The sequence below is a fragment of the Psilocybe cubensis genome, chromosome 9 (genome assembly GCF_017499595.1).
Source record: "Psilocybe cubensis strain MGC-MH-2018 chromosome 9, whole genome shotgun sequence".
In the NCBI taxonomy this organism is placed as follows: domain Eukaryota; kingdom Fungi; phylum Basidiomycota; class Agaricomycetes; order Agaricales; family Agrocybaceae; genus Psilocybe; species Psilocybe cubensis.
The window spans coordinates 2,982,709-2,999,779 of NC_063007.1; the positions used below are offsets into that span (position 1 = coordinate 2,982,709).

General features: G+C 48.7%; 2 protein-coding genes across 2 annotated transcripts; both read right to left on the reverse strand.

Annotated features, from left to right (window-relative positions):
- Nucleotides 1-4,462: 4,462 nt before the first annotated feature.
- Nucleotides 4,463-6,065, reverse strand: JR316_0010328 (uncharacterized protein; the record flags this gene model as incomplete). Its single annotated transcript, XM_047895996.1, has 5 exons — nt 4,463-4,644; nt 4,856-5,000; nt 5,318-5,458; nt 5,653-5,805; nt 6,012-6,065. The coding sequence occupies 5 exons, from the start codon at nt 6,063-6,065 to the stop codon at nt 4,463-4,465; spliced, it is 675 nt and encodes a 224-aa protein (XP_047745715.1).
- A 1,233-nt stretch (nt 6,066-7,298) lies between these two features.
- Nucleotides 7,299-7,973, reverse strand: JR316_0010329 (uncharacterized protein; the record flags this gene model as incomplete). Its single annotated transcript, XM_047895997.1, has 2 exons — nt 7,299-7,438; nt 7,514-7,973. 2 exons carry the CDS (start codon nt 7,971-7,973, stop codon nt 7,299-7,301), a joined length of 600 nt encoding a protein of 199 aa, XP_047745716.1.
- Nucleotides 7,974-17,071: the final 9,098 nt, after the last annotated feature.

Genomic DNA, 17,071 nt, shown 5'->3' on the forward strand with positions numbered 1-17,071 from the left:
TACACACACAAGTCGAGTGGCACCTTGGAACAACTTGGGAAAAACTAGCACATGCCACAGGTATAAATCCCAGTCCAGCTGGCGTTCATTCCCTTCACAAACCCCCAAAGACTGCTATGCGATGAAGACTGCATCGCGTCCTCAGAGGACGCTGATTCAATCATCACCGACATGGCAGCAGGCCGCAAACAGAGGTGCGTCGTTGTGCCACTCGTTGTGGCATCGGTATTAACATATTCTCCTCTTATACAGGCCTCTACGATCGCTCACCAAACGATCGTACTATCGGCATCGCGCAGCCAAACGGCAGCGCGGTGTCGATAAAGGCCTCCGTCGCTTCGGCGACGTGAGGCACTGCCATCGAGTGTGTATGCTCGATGGCAAAGCTCGATCGACGGTTCTATGCCGTAGACGAGGTCGACGGTATCTACGACCACTTTTTTCGGCGCGGCACAACTGCCCGCCGGTCCACTAAGCAGCAAGTGAGTACTTCTTGTTATCGATGGCTTTTCGTGGCTAACTTTCTTCCGCATCGTGTTCAGACATCAATGAATTCTATGGCTAACCGTGTGCCTCAAGATGTAAGTCCTTGATTTCTATCGTACACACAGCTATACTCACTGTATGCCGCCACATCGCTAGGTTCCACCATTATCAAATGAAGACATTATGCGTGCGTCAAGGTGTGTTTCAATCTTCATCAATGTGCCCGAAATTTGATCTGACCTACCATCGGTTTACAGATTCTTTTTACTGTGTGCCTCAAATACTCGACTACGATGAGATATAGATGTCCCCTTCACCGTCAAAGGGGTCATCGACTACTTTGGCCGGCTGCAGTAGAAATAACAGCCGGCCCGTTAAGCTCTAGTGAGTATCCCTCCTTTCTGTTGTCCTCTACAGCGCTAATCGATAACACTTCCATTCAGATAACTATCTACTATGCTCGAACGACGAGCTAGAATACCAAAGTAGGTGAACTTCAGATATCATTCGACGCATCGCATACTGACTCGCAACCAACAGAAAAAAAAAAATACACAATATATCCCCACATCATCGATGATTGAACCCTTCTCTAACGAGAAGCCGGTGTACAACATCGAGTCCCCTCCCCCCCTCCCCCCAAAAATATACTACCCATCCATTGCCCCCCATTCCCAAAATCGCCCCTACCCCATTCTACCGCTCCCCAGTCAAGCCTGCCGGGTAGGGCAGGACTTGACTGGCAAGGGAGCTCGAGCGGTACTGGCCAGGCCTCTCGCGCTGCAAAGCGCGATCGTAGACCGGCACTGTTGTTCGCGCAAGAGAATGACAATGGGGTCTCTTACGGAGACCCACTCATCGCTGGATAACGGCGATCACAACCTCTTCGATCCGTGCTCCTTTCGAAGCGCGGTTCAAGAGGGATTTTTTTTTCCGAGGAGAGGGTGGCTTCGGTGTTGGGAGATATCCGTGTGCAGCCTTGTCGTGGCTCCTTGGCTTAGGTCGCTTCTTGAATCGAAATAAATCCGATAGATGTGACTGACCAATCGCACAAAAACAAATTCATTTGTTCTTTGTTGGTCGCTCCGAGCTCGGTATTGACAACGTGGTGAGGCTCATATTTACCTTGTTTTACTCTATGCTAATAATGCCTTCCTGTGGTCTCCTATCGTAGATATTCGCTATTAATCTTGACAAGTAAGCAACTTTTTGGCACCTCTGAGTCTTAGTTACTTAAATGTGTTACCGATGATGATAATGAATTAATACCATTCTTGTCACTTGAACCGTGAACTTTTGAGACGTGAATAATCAACTCGTAACGGTCGAGAGTGGGAGACACCGTGTTGGGATGCATTGCTGTTCGCAATCTCGTTTTGTCGGTAACACAATCTTTGTGATATACCTTCGAATCGTCATTTACGAATTACAAATTCAACAAGTCTCTATAACATGATGTACAAATAAATACCCACGAGATGCTCTGCATGTTAATCACGGATGAGCTACTTCATAAATCTATCCTAAGATTAGGAATCCACGTTCAAAAAATAGACGTTTCAATATATCTGGGTCTGGGTCTAGGTCTGGCTGGGCATGCGCATTGGGTCCTCGAGTCCTCGAGTCCTCGAGCCCCGAGAGTCGAGAGTCGAGCCATCGACTCCAAATTTACACCGACGTTCGATGAGATTCAGTGGTATCCCAGAAATATACTAGTGGCTGGACAGTGGAAATGCCTGCGCAGTCTCGAGTCTCGAGTCTCGAGAAGCACCAGGTTAATCAAAGCATATCAATTTAAAGCGTGTGTATTTATTTCCAAATTCCACATTCCATGGATGATTCAGAGAATCAGATCGAAAATAGCATCAGCGCAGTTGACTTTCTCCCCGCGAGCGAAGGAACTGTTTCCCATCGCAGTGAGCAGTGTCCCGACTCAGATGTGAAGCATTATGGCCCATTGACATTTTGTTAACGCTCCTCATAAACTACCATTGAATACGAGAAATGAAGTTTTGGTCCAGATTTCCAGGTAACCGCCGGACCGGGTTGATTTCCATATAATCTCAGCGCAGTTTTCCGTCAGTGACTGCAGAAGATATCAAATAAGAAATAGAGACGCGGAAGACCCGCAGAGCAAACGAAGCAAAGGTGTGGTTTTGCGACGAGACAGGACAGTTCAATACTGAAACTGAAAAGACATCGGGCAAAGCGTGCGCAGATCGAAAGCGAGAAGCAGGGGTATGAAAGACGAAAAATAGAGAGCCATCCGACGAATTTTGCGGAGGAAATAGGCAGGATTCAGCATCCACAGGCGCACAAGAAATACCATCACAAATATCGCAGAATATGCAACTGGACGCTGTCGCAGCTCACATCCGCTGTAATTAGGGCCGTCCACTTTCACAGCACCGGAAGAAGGAGATGTGGTATCGTCCGGCAGTTTATCTGGTTCACCGCCATGTAGACGTGTGTGACGGCCCCGCGACCCACGAAGGGGTTGGAAGCTCGAGATTTGACATTTAATTCATTGACAAGAGTCGATATTTGGAGCACCAGACCCGCACAGCGGGCCGATCCGTCGTTACTGTAACTTCACGCGTAATCGAGCAAGTAGGGATTCACTATGTGTACAGTGTGAGTCGGGTCAGGGCGAGGTGAGGACAATGCGAAGCTGACTAGTCAATGCGATTGAACTCGAAGAGTGGCAGGCAGTTGAACCCCGCCCAGTGCCCCAAGCCCGCCAAAGCATCCAACGTTGTGACATCGGAAAGGCTTGTGTGGCTCTAGGTGACCTTGAGAGTAGTCTTGGAGAGACTTGGGGAGCCTTGAGAGGCCTAGATTCAAGCTTCAAACTCAAAAGTTCAAAATTCAAAGTTCAAAAAGCACAGCACACTCGAATCGGATTCGTAGACAGTCACAGACGTAGAGATAGAAATGAGATGAGATATTCAAAACGCCATATAAGCGTAACGTAAAGTAAAAATGTGTAAAGTAGAGATAGAGATAGAAATAGGCATAAAGATCCTCTTCTTCGTCATCGTCATCGTCATCGTCATCGTCGTAAAAAGTTAAAAGTTAAAAGTTAAAAGTTAAAAGTTCAAATATTCAAAAAATCAAAGAAAATCAGAGAGATACACATATACATTTCATTCATTTCTTGTTCCTTATTCATTCTTCTTCCTTCCTCCTTCATCCTTCCTCCTTCCTTCCTCCTTCATCCCCCCCCTACTCATAACCCCCTCCCTCCCCCTCCCCCCCACTCACTCACCCCTAACAATATTCCCCGCCCCTCCCCGCCCCGTACTCTGATACACCTCCCCTTCCCCATGCCCATGCCCGTGTCCATGTCCATGCGCAGGCCGCTCGACGGGTGGCTCGTGTGCAGTTGTATAGTTCGCGTTGCCTCCGCGGCCTGTTGAGTGGCTGTTTAGGTGTGGGTGTAGGTTTTGATTAGATGAGGGAGGGAGGAAGGGGGAGGGGGTGGTTAGTATGTTTTGTTTGTTCGAATGAGGAATGAGGAATGAGGGAGGAAGGAAGGAGGAGGGAGGGAGGAGGGAGGAGGAAAGAGAAGAGAAGACGACGCGAAAGACGCAATATACACAAAATACACAAAAGACACAAGACACAAGACACAAGACAGAAGACACAAGACAGAAGAGAGAACGGGAGAGGAGAGGAGATGAGAGAGGATGGGAGCTCCCCAAGGCAGAGACACCCAACGCCCAACGCCAGCCCGACACGCAAGGACAACGGCACTGCGCATACAGACACTGCGCGCAACGCCCAATGCCACTCCCAACGCACACCCCAAACACCAACACCAACACCAACACCAACACCAACACCAACACCAAATACAACTACAATAAAAGCGAACAAAGCGAAAAAAGCGCAAAACCCCCAAAAGCCCCCCCCCCCCCCCCCCCAAAAAAAAAAAAAAAAAAAAAAAAGAGTATAACAAAAACAAAAACACTCACTAAACACCCCCACCCCCATTATTAGCACTAGCATGAACACTAGCAAGCGCCCTCCTCCGCTCCTCCTCATCCGCCACTTCCGCGCTCACATGTGCATGTGCATGCGCATGTTCATTCAAAATGTTCCCCGCGCCGCCTCTTCCCGTGGAGAATTTGCCTGGTCCTGTAGTAGGTGCAGCACCTATACGCCAAGTAGTGTTAGCATTATCATCTCGGAAAAGCCTGCACGGCGCTACTCCAATCCAATCCAATCCAATCCAATCCAATCCAATCCAATCCAATCCAATGAAAGATGAGAGATGGGAGATGGGAGATGGGAGATGGGATGCAGGAGTGAAAAGAGAAAGAGAAAGAGAAGAAGAAAGATTTTAGACGTAGACGTAGACACCTACCACTCAAAGGCCTCGTCGGCGAATGCGAATGCGAATGCGAATGCGAATGCGACGGCGCCGCATCGAGATCGATATCGAGCGCAGAGTGCGGGCCGCGCGAGCGGGATCGGTTGATGTTGCCTATTCCGCCTCTTCCTGATGATTTCTGGATCGCAAGAGGTGGGTTAGTATATGCACCGTATTCGGAGTAGATGCGAAAGTAGATGCGAAAGTAGATGCGAAAGGAGGAGTGAGATATGGGATATGGGATATGGGATATGGGATATGGGATATGGGAAGTGGGATAATACGCCGTGCGACATGCGACATGCGACATGCGACATGCGACATGTCCGATGAGGAAAGTGGAACGGAACAACAAAGCGAAAGCGAAAGCGAAAGCAAACCAAAAAAAAAAAACCAAAAAAAAAAAACAAAAAACAAAAAAAAAACCCAAAAAACGAAGAACGAAGAACGACATACAACAGCAAACTCCTGACTAGCCACATACTCCCTAATGACCTCCTGCTCCGCCGCTTCAGCCTGTGCCGCCTCGCGGATATCGCGCGGGGTGCGGGATGGCGAGCGGAGGTTGCCTGCGCCGCCTCGGCCTGTTGAGAATACCTGTTTCGCGTTCGAGTTCGCGTTCGCGTTCGAATTCAAGTTCGAGTTCGAGTTCAAGTTCAAGTTCGAGGAGAGAAGGGGAAGAGGGAGGGGAAAGGGGAAAGGGGAAAGGGAAAGGGAAAGGGGAAAGGGGTGATGTCAGCTACACGTCATACACCATCATAAATTCGCAGGACATGAAAGGACAAACCCACCTGAGCACCCCCGCCCCCACCCGCAGCAGCACCATACACAGGCGCAGGCTCCCTCCCGCGCGTCACGGAGAAATCGTCGGGGCCCGTGGTGGGACGGGCGTCGCGCGAGGCGGAGGCTTGGCGGATGTTGCCGATGCCGCCGCGGCCGGTGGACTGTTGTTGTTGGCGGTGGTGGTGGAGGGTTGAGGGGTGGTGGAGGTGGTGGTGGTGTGGAGGGGTGGTGGTGGAGAATGGAGGGGTTGGGGGTGGAGGTGGTTAGTGTGGCGGTGAGCGAGTGGAGGGTTGTGAGGAGGTGAATGGAGGTAGCGGCAAAGAAACACATCAGATAAGCAGAAGCAGAAGAGAGAGACAGTACGCACAAAAGTCTCACGGCCGCGCGATGTCGAGCGTTCAGCAGCAGCAGCGTCTGTCATATTGCGAATCAGCTACCGTTTCTCTTCTCTTCTTTTCTTTTCGTTATCGTTGGAGGGAGATATAGAATGTCGCGGAAAACAAACAGAAAACAGAAAACGGAAGAAAGGAAAATGGAAAACGGAGAAAGGAAGAAAAGAAGGGGTTGTTATAAATGTCAGGGGCGCCAGGTCAGGTCAGGTCAGGTCAGGTCCTCAAATCAAGTCAGGGCGCGAAAATGACAAGCAAAAGCAAAAGAAAAAGGAAAGGGCAGATGACGATCATCGATCATCGCCGCTCCAAACTCGGCGCAGACCAGGCACATCACATCACATTTGCTATTCTTGTCTTTTTCTTTTTTTCCTCTTCTCTTCTCTTGTCGGCAGTGACATGAGAAGGTGTCATGTATGAAGGAATACTGGATCCAGACCAGTCCGGCTAATGCACCTTGTCTCGGATCTAGACGTGTCCATGTCATCCATCCATGATCCATCCATCCATGGAGAGACGGAAACATAGACACCCGTGTCGTGCGCATGACGCAACATATGCCAATGCGGTGCGGTGTGCTGCGCTTGGGACAGGGCGCTTGGGATTTATGCATAACCCATCGGAATCGGAATCGGGGTGGAATGGGTGGAATGGAATGGGAATAGGATAGGAATGCGAATGCGAATAGGAAAAGAATAGGAATAGGAATGCGAATGGAATAGGATAGGAATAGGAATAGGAAAAGAACACAACGCACACAAAAAAAAAAAAAAACGAAAACGCGAAACGCGGAGCTAGTATCGCAGGACTGGACTGGACTGTACGCGTATGGTCGGAGCGGAGGACGAGGATCGGGGAGGACGAGCCTCCCGCCCATCCCGTTCCTGCGCCTGCCTGCGTCAGTGTCACATCAGGGCGCACCGCACACCGCACCACCCCAGCAAGCCCAAAACCACAGTAAGCCCCAAACCCCAGTAAGCCCAGCAACACAAAGCAAGAGAACGATAAGCACACCCAAAGATAAACAAAAACAAAACATCACAAAGATAAAGAGAAGATAAAGAAAAGATAAAGATAACGAGAGAGAGATAAAGAGAGAGATAGCGTATCTATCTATGATAGATAGCGTATCTATCTATGATAGATAGCGTGTGCTTATCTCTTATCTCCCGCCCTGCCCTGTCCTGGCGTATCACGTACCCCTTGATTCTGAACTACCACCACCACCTTCTCCTGCGCTAGTATGCCAGAAAAGCACTCCGCCTCTATGTCCACGTCCGCGCCTGCGAGAACAGCACCGATGGATTGTGCTGCAGGTACAAGCACAGCTGCAGATCCGGCGTGAACGATGCGACATGCGACAGGACTGGCACTGACTCGACCCGACGCCCGACGCATCCCCCCCCTCCAAAAAAAGAAAAAAGAAAAAAGAAAAAAACGAACAAACGAACAAACGAACAAAAGCACAAAGACCACTCACCGCGATACAAAACGCGCACAACAGAATCCACGCGGTCTCCTAGTTCATCTCCTTCTTCTCCTTCCTCTCCATCCCCATCCTCCCCATCCCCGTGCCCAACCCCCCCTTGCCCGTGTCCATTCGCCCCATTCCCATTCCCATTCGCGCGCCCCCTCCCGCGCTCTTTACCCTCCTTACCCTCCTCCCCACCCCCCACAGCGGAAGATCCACCGCCGCTAAGACTCAACGTCCTCCCAAGCCGCGCACCCAACGCGGAAATTTTGCTGCCTAACGATGCAACGCGGCTGGATGGAGAGGGGGAGGATGGGCGGCGCGCGTGCTGTTGCTGTTGTGCTGCGACGGGTGGTTGGGTGGGAGAGGGGGAGGGGATAGAGGAAGGGACGGAGGTGGGGACGGAGGGGGGAGGGACGGGAGAAGGGAGGGGAGCAGGGACGGGCGAGGATGCGATTGTTGTTGACATTTTGCGTTGCTGATTTATGTTGTGGTTTTGAGGTGGTTTATGGTTGCGTTGTGGATGTGTTGGGTGGTTTTGAGGGGGTTTCGTGGTGGTTTTGTGGGGGTTGTAGGTGTGTTGTGTTGTGTTGTGGTGGTGGTTGTTGTTTGAAGTCAGCGGTGCTGGTGTCGTCGGTGGCGCTCGTGGATGTGCCGAAGTACGGACCGCGCAACGCGCAACGTCTAACGTCTAACGTCCAAGGTGAGCTCGAATCACCTCGCGCTCGAGCTCGCGTTCAAGTATACCGACACGCCGGCGCTGACGGTGCTTGTGGTGGCGATGTGGCGATGTGGCGATGTGGCGATAACTAGCAGAGTCGTCGATCGTCGATCGTCGATGTCTCGTTCAGTGCGTCTCGTGATTCAGATACCACTATATCGCTGTCGCGGTGCGGTGCGGTGCGGTGCGGTCGTGCTCGCGGTGCGGTGTGCTGGATGTGGACAGCGGACAGTGGACAGTGGACAGTGGACAGTGGACAGTGGACAGTGGAAGGAAGGAAAAAGAACACCGACACGTTCCCCCGTTCCTCGCGCCTATTCACTACGCAACGCGATTCGCGATTCGTCGTTCTTGCGTGCTAGAACCTAGAACCCAAGAAAAAGAATTGTCCAAGCCGATCGAGACACAACGCAACGCAACGCAACGCAACGCAACGCAACGTGACGCGGTGGGGAGGCTGAGACTTTTTATTTTATTCAGTGTTCGCGCTGGTGCAGCGAGTTGGTGCAACGAGTTCGGGGTGGACTGCGGTGTTGTGTGAGCTGGGATGGTGGGCTGCTGTTCGGTTGGGCAGAAGCAGAAGCGGGCGAAGCAGAAGCGGGACCAAGACTCCAGGAGGATAGGAGAGGAGTGGAGAGGAGAGGAGTGGAGTGGAGAGGAGAGAGAGAGATGGATGGTCCGATTTTAATATCGCCGCTTTGCTTCCAGTCCTGGTCCAGGGGGTTATGTTATGTTATGTTATGTTCCGTTTCTTGGCTTGTGGGCAATAGGCAATATGTGCGTGCGTTCAACCCTGTCCAACCCCCTTTCTTTTTTGGTTTTTTTTGTTTTGGTTTTCGTATTTTTCTTTGGTGTGTTGTGTAACCCAACCTAACCCAACGCAACCCCCTTTTGATTTTGATTTCTTCGTGTGGTTTGGATTTTAGATTTTGGATTTACGTTTTCGTGGTTCTCCTTTCGTGCGGTGTGTAACGTGTTAACGTTTCTCTTTTGCTTGTTGTTTGGGTTTGCTAACTTTGCGTGTGGTTTGGGTTGGGTTTGCTTTGTTCTGCGGTCCTTTCCATCGGTCCTTTTTTCAGCGGTGCTTTTTTCAGCGGTTATGTTTTTCCTGCCCCATTTTCCAGCGGTTGTCGTTTTTGTATGCTTCTTTTTCGTGTTTTCGTGTTTCCCATTTTCGTGATACCCCATTTTTCGTGTGTTTCCCATTTTCGTGATACCCCATTTTTCGTGTGTTTCCCATTTCGTGTGTTTCCCATTTCGCGTGTTTCCCTTTTTTTCATGTTTTCCATGTTCGTGTTTCCTATTTTTTCGTTTCCTTGTCTCTTTCTTCCTATCGATTTTGCATCACTGATTTACAGAACCACAGAACCACAGAACTATCGAACCACAACCACAGAACTACCGAACCACAACCACAGAACTACAGAACTACCGAACCACAGAACTACCGAACCACAGAACTGCAAAATACTAGTATTAGTATCCTCAACACCTACCGTCACAGTCCCCCCTCATTTCCGAGTCACATTCCAGCACCCCCTCCCCCCTCCCCCTCCCCCTTTTACACCCGCGAAACAGGAAGCAGTCCGTCTCCGTCTCCGTCTCCGTCACCGGTACCCACAATCCTAATTTCTGGTCCTGCGCCTGCGTGCCTTGTGGTCTAGTTATGTCCGTATGTCTTGCTTGGAACTGGGACTGGGACTGGGACTGGGAATCGACTGGGAGTGGGTCTAGGAGTTGACTTCGCGTGCGCAGGGACAGGGACTGGGACTGGGACTGGGAGTGCGATCGAGACTGGTACTGGGACTCGGCGTGCGGGATTGGGATTCTTGTTCTTGCGACTGAGCCCTGCGGCTGGGAAATTTGGGACTGTCACTCGGCGGCGAGTGCGATTAAGGCTTAGATTAAGGCTTAGACTAGGACTAGGACTAGGACTAGGACTGCGATTTATCTTGTGATTCAGCCTGGGCCTGCGAGATTGGGATTGGCATTGAGATTGTGATTGTGATTGGGATTGGAGATTAGGGAATGCGACTCGACAGCGAGTGCGAGTGCGAGTGCGAGTGCGAGTGCGAGTGAGAGTGCGAAATTGGGTCTGACAAATTGCTAATTCGATCTGGGACTGGTGTCTGGCGATTGCAACTGTGACTCTATGCGATTGCGACTCTATGGAACTGCAACTGCAACTGCAACTATTCATGCGACTGCAACTGCAATTATGCATGCGATTGCGACTCTACGAGACCTCGACTCCATGAGACTCGGACTAAGCCTGCGTCGTGCAATCGCGATATTATGGCTGAGCGCTGAGCCTGCGAGTACGTTCGCATTGTGACTGCGAATTTAGGTCTGCGAGTATGCCTGGGACTAACCCTCCCTCTGCGTCTGCGTCTGCGTCTGTGTCTGCCGGTGTGGGTGCGTCTGCGGGTGTGACATTGGTACGGGGACTGGGGACTGGGACTTCTTGGGACTGAACCAAACCTGGCGTAACAGACCTCAAGCCCAAGCCTCCAGCCTCCAACCACGAGCTTCCGAGCTTCGGAACTCAGCTCGAACTTTGAAGCTATAGAACTAGAATATATGGAATGTGGACTTGCTATTTGCTATTTGCTATTTGCTATTTGCGTATGCAACGGTTACGTTACGCTCGCGGTTTTCCGCCATTTTTCGCCGTACTCGCCATTTTCAGCATGGTAATTGTTACTCCACTCTACATTCGGGATGTTAAGCCATACTATCATTGACCAGACGTTCGGTTTGACCCGACGCATTCGCGATGCTTACTCCATGCATACTCGCTATTCGCGATCTTTCGCGATACTGGTATGAGTATACACCCTAAAAACCATACGCAATACGATACGTGTTGAAAGCGCGTATAGACACGCGGTATAATCCACTGATGTGGTGCAGTTTTTCGTCATTTCGTGCTTTTGATAATAATAGCTATTTACTTTTCGTCATTTTTGTGTATTCTCGCTCATGTTCAATTTATCACTGTTTCGACAATGTTCGCGTCGCCTCGGGTTCCTAGTCTGCTTTTGAGCATTCATGCGTATATTTAACACCTGACCCTACGTTTCAGGAACGACAACCGAACCCTAAATTTCGTCTTCGCGTTTTTGTGAGATAATTTCGCGCTATGACTCTATAATGGAATCATCTAACCCCTCCTGCCCCCCTCACCCCTCACCTGCATACATATCTCCTTACATATAATGGGATTATTCTATTCAGAAACCCCAGAAACCCTAGAAACCCCATAGAAACCCCCAAAATTCATAAAATCGTTATGAATGTTGTGATGAAGGTGTGATGAATGTTCAGAATGCCGTTTCGGCGGATTAGGTAGGAGCTTGTATTCTCATGCGGGCCGTTTCAAGTGGCCACTCGGGTGCGTAGGTGCAACTTCGCTCAAAAATGGAAAAAGCAGTAAATTAACAAGTTAAAAGCCTAGAAACCTCTGTATAATGTAGCTCTTTGTACCTACCACCACTACTATACTCTCTAGTAATTTTCTTGTATCTTATAGTACTCTGGATGCCCTACCTCGGTGTTCATAAACATCAAATATGATATCCCCTCGAATAAATAACCGTTAAACGACTCGAAAGTCCACTGAATGTGTTTGGTGAGTTTCATTGGCACTATGGCTTGCATTAGAAACGTTAGCGTAGAGGAATTTAACAATTGAATGTATTTACATGAAGACGATCAACTACTGATTCAAAAGCAATGACGACGGCACGACACGGCAGACCAGAAAAGCTAGGTCGGACCTTAGACCTCCCATACATGTTCAAGCAGGGGTTTAGAATGTTGCTTCGAGGACTATTCAGAAACCCCTGGGGTTTCTAGGGGTTTCTGGGGGTTTCTGGGGTTTCTGAATAGAATAATCCCATATAATGCCTACATTCCTAGATATATTCCCGAACGAAAATAAGCAATGGTATTTACTCCAATTTCAGACGCCATCCAACGTGATCAACGCATCATCCCATGTCATACAGTCATATGTGAGCCTATGTGCTTGATATGTTCTATGACCTACATACCCGCAATGATCCCGCGTTCTCGTGTTCTCGTGTTCTCATATATCGGACATAGGTATGTTCCTGCATTTCATTCTATTTTCCAATTCCATTCCGCAGACCCTTATTCCTAACTTATTCTTATTCTCAAGTTAACCTGACTGAGCAGCTGACTCCCGAGTCCCGACGCTTGATATTATTGAACATCTCCCAGCGCCTGAACGACTGAACAACTGAACAAGCTTTCTATTGCGACTTGGGGGAGAGCAAGCGAGATCCGAGCCGAGCCGCGGTATTATTTCGCCACTTTCGCGCGCCACAAAAGTAGAGCTACATATTTCAAAATCGGAAGTACGTGTGTATGTACTGGAGATTCTGGGGTGGTCACGATGCACCTGTCCATCTACCTATTGAGCATTCATTCATTCATGCTTTCATTCATTCGTTTTTTTAGGTCTTCACAATAAATTCTAAAAAAATCACTCATTTCTCTGCACATTGAACCAGGGTCAACAGGGTCCGATGACTGTGTTTGTGTCCATTATTTTCGTTTCATTTTCACATTCGCATTCGAGGCGAGGTGCTCACGCGTTCATAGGAATAGAATTGAATGGAAGGTTCGGAGGGGGTGTTTAATTGCGAATGTCGCGTCATACGACTACCTGTACTCTCTGCGCTATGTCGACTATTTATCGCGCCATTAGGGCCTCTGGAGTCGTATTTCGCTGCACTGTCCCTCTGAACCCTGTGTGATTCCATTTCCTTTGCGATTCGAAAGTGGTCGAGAGCTGGTTCAACTTCACCAGATGCGATGCCAGTGTCATCTGCATCATCCCAACCCCGCTTAACGACGCTGGATATTGTCCGAGTCGTGTATGTATATAGCTAATAACCGGGTCTGGCTACATATGACCATCCGCATCCTTCACATAACCTAAATTATAGTACTACACAAACTACGTACATATTTTCAATCTGACATGCTTCCCTGTCATAATTCATTGACCCTGACCCTGTTCCTGTTATGTTCAACGTTCGCGGGATTTTGCGGATCGACGCACGGTCTTCTGTTCTTCTGTTCTGCTGCGATTTAATAATAATCATGGTTCATGACGTGATTCGTGTCTTGATTCTATTCTTTTCTCGCTTATATTAGTACCTACATATGCTTCTCCTCTTAAACAACTGATAGGCATCCGTCGAGCGTGTCAATTGACAATGGAGTCCCACTGACGCATCGCGAGGAGTGGTCACGTTGGACTTGCATTGTAAATTACATGCTTACTATAATTGAATTTGTACACGGTCCAAGGACGTGTAAGCATTACAATTCGCTATTTTCCGAGTCCGACTTTCGCCACTTCCCATTTCCCATTGCCATTCGACGACGTCCGTGATTTGCTCTTCTCACTCCACACCCTCATTCTCCGGGCTAGCCAATGACTTTGACGAGGCTGTGTCGACGCGCCATCTAATCCCTAAATCTTTCGTACAAGCTTCGATCCTATTTTTTCATTCCCGTAGTACGGCGACATCCGCGATTCAGCTGCTCTTTCTGTCTTTTTAGGTGCTCATTGGCTCAGCAGCCGAGTGACAAGACGCAGCACGGTATCGGTGGAATAAGGAACGATTCTCGAGCATGTATGTCCATGGAATCCGCTTTGCTCTTTAGTACCGTTCGCGCTGCGCAGTGCACTGTCGATATTTGCTCCTTTGCATTTGATTGCATCCATGTCTCCCCATAGATTCACATCACCCTTCCCCCACCCTTCGTCGTCGAGCACACGCCTCCTTCAATTCGTCACACAATCTATCCAGTATCCACTATGCGCATTGCATGCTCCACTAGCCATCCCCGAACAGCACACAGCATCCAAAGAAGCCCTTAACCATAACCCACCCAGCGTTACTGACTAGTCCAAGCCTTACCCCTATATCTGGCATCACATTCCATGAATAAAATTGGCCGATAGCGCAGTTTATAGGTCCCGAAGCACGCCATCCCGGGATCCGTGCACCTCCAAGATCGTGTTCCGAGGTGCGCCAAGTCCCTCCAAGGCTCATCTCAAGGTCATCTAGAGTCACACAAGCATTTCCAATTCCGCGACGTTAGGTGCTTGGGCGGCCTTGGGTGCTGGCGGAGGCGAGGGCATTGAGGTGGGATTCAACCGTTCAACTGACTTCCGCACTCTTCCACTTCCAGCTCAGCAGCATTCAACGAGTGTCGCCCCGGGATTACTCGTTCGCGTTGTCCTCACCTCATGTTTACACTACATCACCGAATACATCCTGTGGATCCAGCTCCCAGTTGCCCGTCCGTGTATTTTGATAGTCGTGGGTCGCGGGCGTGTTTATGCGCGGGGTGGTTTTCAAACCTCGAATTTACGACTTCCAGTGTTCATTATCGTCACAGCTTGCGGGGGCGTGCTGTCGAGTAGCTAAATTTAATCTGGAAAAGCTGCCAGAAAGTACTGCGAACACATTCGAGGACGACGCCAGTGAGGGTGTTCTGTGATAGCATCTAGTTGCATTTTCTGCAACAACTGTCTTTGACTGGTGTTTCTAGAGTGGTCGTAGTTCCCGAATTCCATTCGTCTTGTCCTCGAATTGTGTGAAGTGGATCTCTGTCTCTCCTTTAACGCCCCCGCTCACTGTTCTTGGTCTGTCTTGGTTGCTATTTGGTCCTCCCACTGTCTTTGTGTCCTCCTTTGGTTGTGGTTGAGCCTTCTTGTAGCAATACCACACCTTCGCTTTGTTTGCTTTTCGGGTACTTTTGTCCTGAATGGCGTTTTACACATCCTAGTCTGGAGATTATCTATCAATATGGATATCTGATCATTGGCTAAGTGAAAAATTTCCACTTCGCCAATTTCGCGGTATATTTTTTAAAGAGTTTGAATATGCCTGGTAATCATGGTGAAGGACTCGCAGCAAAGGTAGGCCTGATCACTGATCCGTGACGCAAAAAGATAAGATAAGATAAGATAACCAACACCGTCAGATCGCCATCCCTAACACCTTGACGATACATGGATGTCTTCTGATTCTGTATATTACGAATATTCCGCATTGTTGACAGTTGCCTGTAGGTAGTCAGAAGGTTCCTTACAGGATCATGACACACAGTAAAATCAGGTTAGGCAGTGTTCGTAACCCACGCTGGTCGGACGGGGGTGATGATTGATTGGATACCATTGACAGGTCCACACGCGCGATATATCTCAGGATCTGCATTTTGCGGGAGTTTATGACGATGTTCTAAACGTAAGATCTTTGATGTACTCTGATTTACGACCACAATCGCTGCTGCCGGTCGTTTGGTCTGTAAGTGTACCCTTCGTATTTGTAAACGATGTAGGCGGGAACGCGTTGATCTTCTTGGAGTTCAAGAACAATACCTAGCGGTACAACATGGACTTGCACACTGCGGATCATATCGTCAGTCATTTCGCTTTCTGGGAAATTAACTGCGTAGATATGTTATCTACAGATGCAAGTCAAACATTGGTATCGATGAGGCCGTTTCACAGAAGCAACGGTGTGAAGTATGTCACATCGCCGCGATACTCCACGCATGAAAGAGAATGGGAAAAATTGGGAGGATATATGGAGAGCGGTCATGCTCTTTTGAATCATAGCACTACTCTCGGGGAGGCGTCTTCGGTGAGAGATCGAATTAAGAGACGGAATTCATCATGGAAATTTGAAGTGGTTCATCTTGACGGTCGCGGTAGCTTCATCTCAGGTGCGTTGACCAAGTTGGCGCTTATATTGACAGGGGTTCAAGCTTCAAGCTTCCAGTATACCATCTTGGATGACAGGTGTGCAGTGACGTGTTGTGTCTCGGTCAATCACATAGCCGATTTCTATCACGGAGGACGTCAGAGTTAATTTACAACCGGTCTGATCTCTTCAGATACATATTGAAGCCTGAACAACGATGGGGATATAACTCTGAAAGAATGGCAGTGATACCGAATGAAGGACCATGTATATCATACTTAAGGTGATTCAAGTGGACACAGAATAGGTGTTTCTGTGTAGACATTTATTCATGGATTTCAAAGATTTAAATAGGTACATGCACGAATGTCAGATTCAGATGCAACCAGAGGTAGTATCTCTATTTGGTCACGATACTGCTCCGCTTAGGTTTGTGAAACGTAAAGCTTGAGAAACCCATTAAAGCTTCACGATCGCATTATATTTTTAATAGACAATGCAAAGGACTATAAAGCAATGTTGTTACGATATGGAGGACGTGCCATATCATCACTGGAATGTTCAATGACATGATCACGTCAAGTCCTTCTTCCCCACTTTCGCCCCTGGTTTTGGCCAAGCTATTCGATGCATTGCGTATCAAACAGACAGATAAATACTGCACCGGTATCTACACCTGTTGTGTATCCAATTAGGCTTCAGAATGTAATCCATCCACTGTATAGTTGCCTCTATCTGTCTGTTTGCTTACGACTATGGTGAAGAACCCTAATTGAATGTTTTAAAACCCTAAAGCTCACGAATTTACCTAGTGTTAACATTTGACCAAGAGGTGCGCTTGTTTGCTGATATACGGCATTTACGAGCATCATTATTCACTTACGCGGCACAGATGGCATTCTTCTCGGTAAAAATCAGTATCTCCTCAATGTTCCGTAACTGAACATGGTCATGCAGAACAAGAAGATTAGCTTGGTGAAGGCGCTATTCGTCTGCGTGAGTAGGAACGATTTCAATATAAGATCCTATCTTGCCTTACACTCTCACCTAGAGTCGGTATCTGGTTCCGGGAACATTCCTGTACGTGAGGCA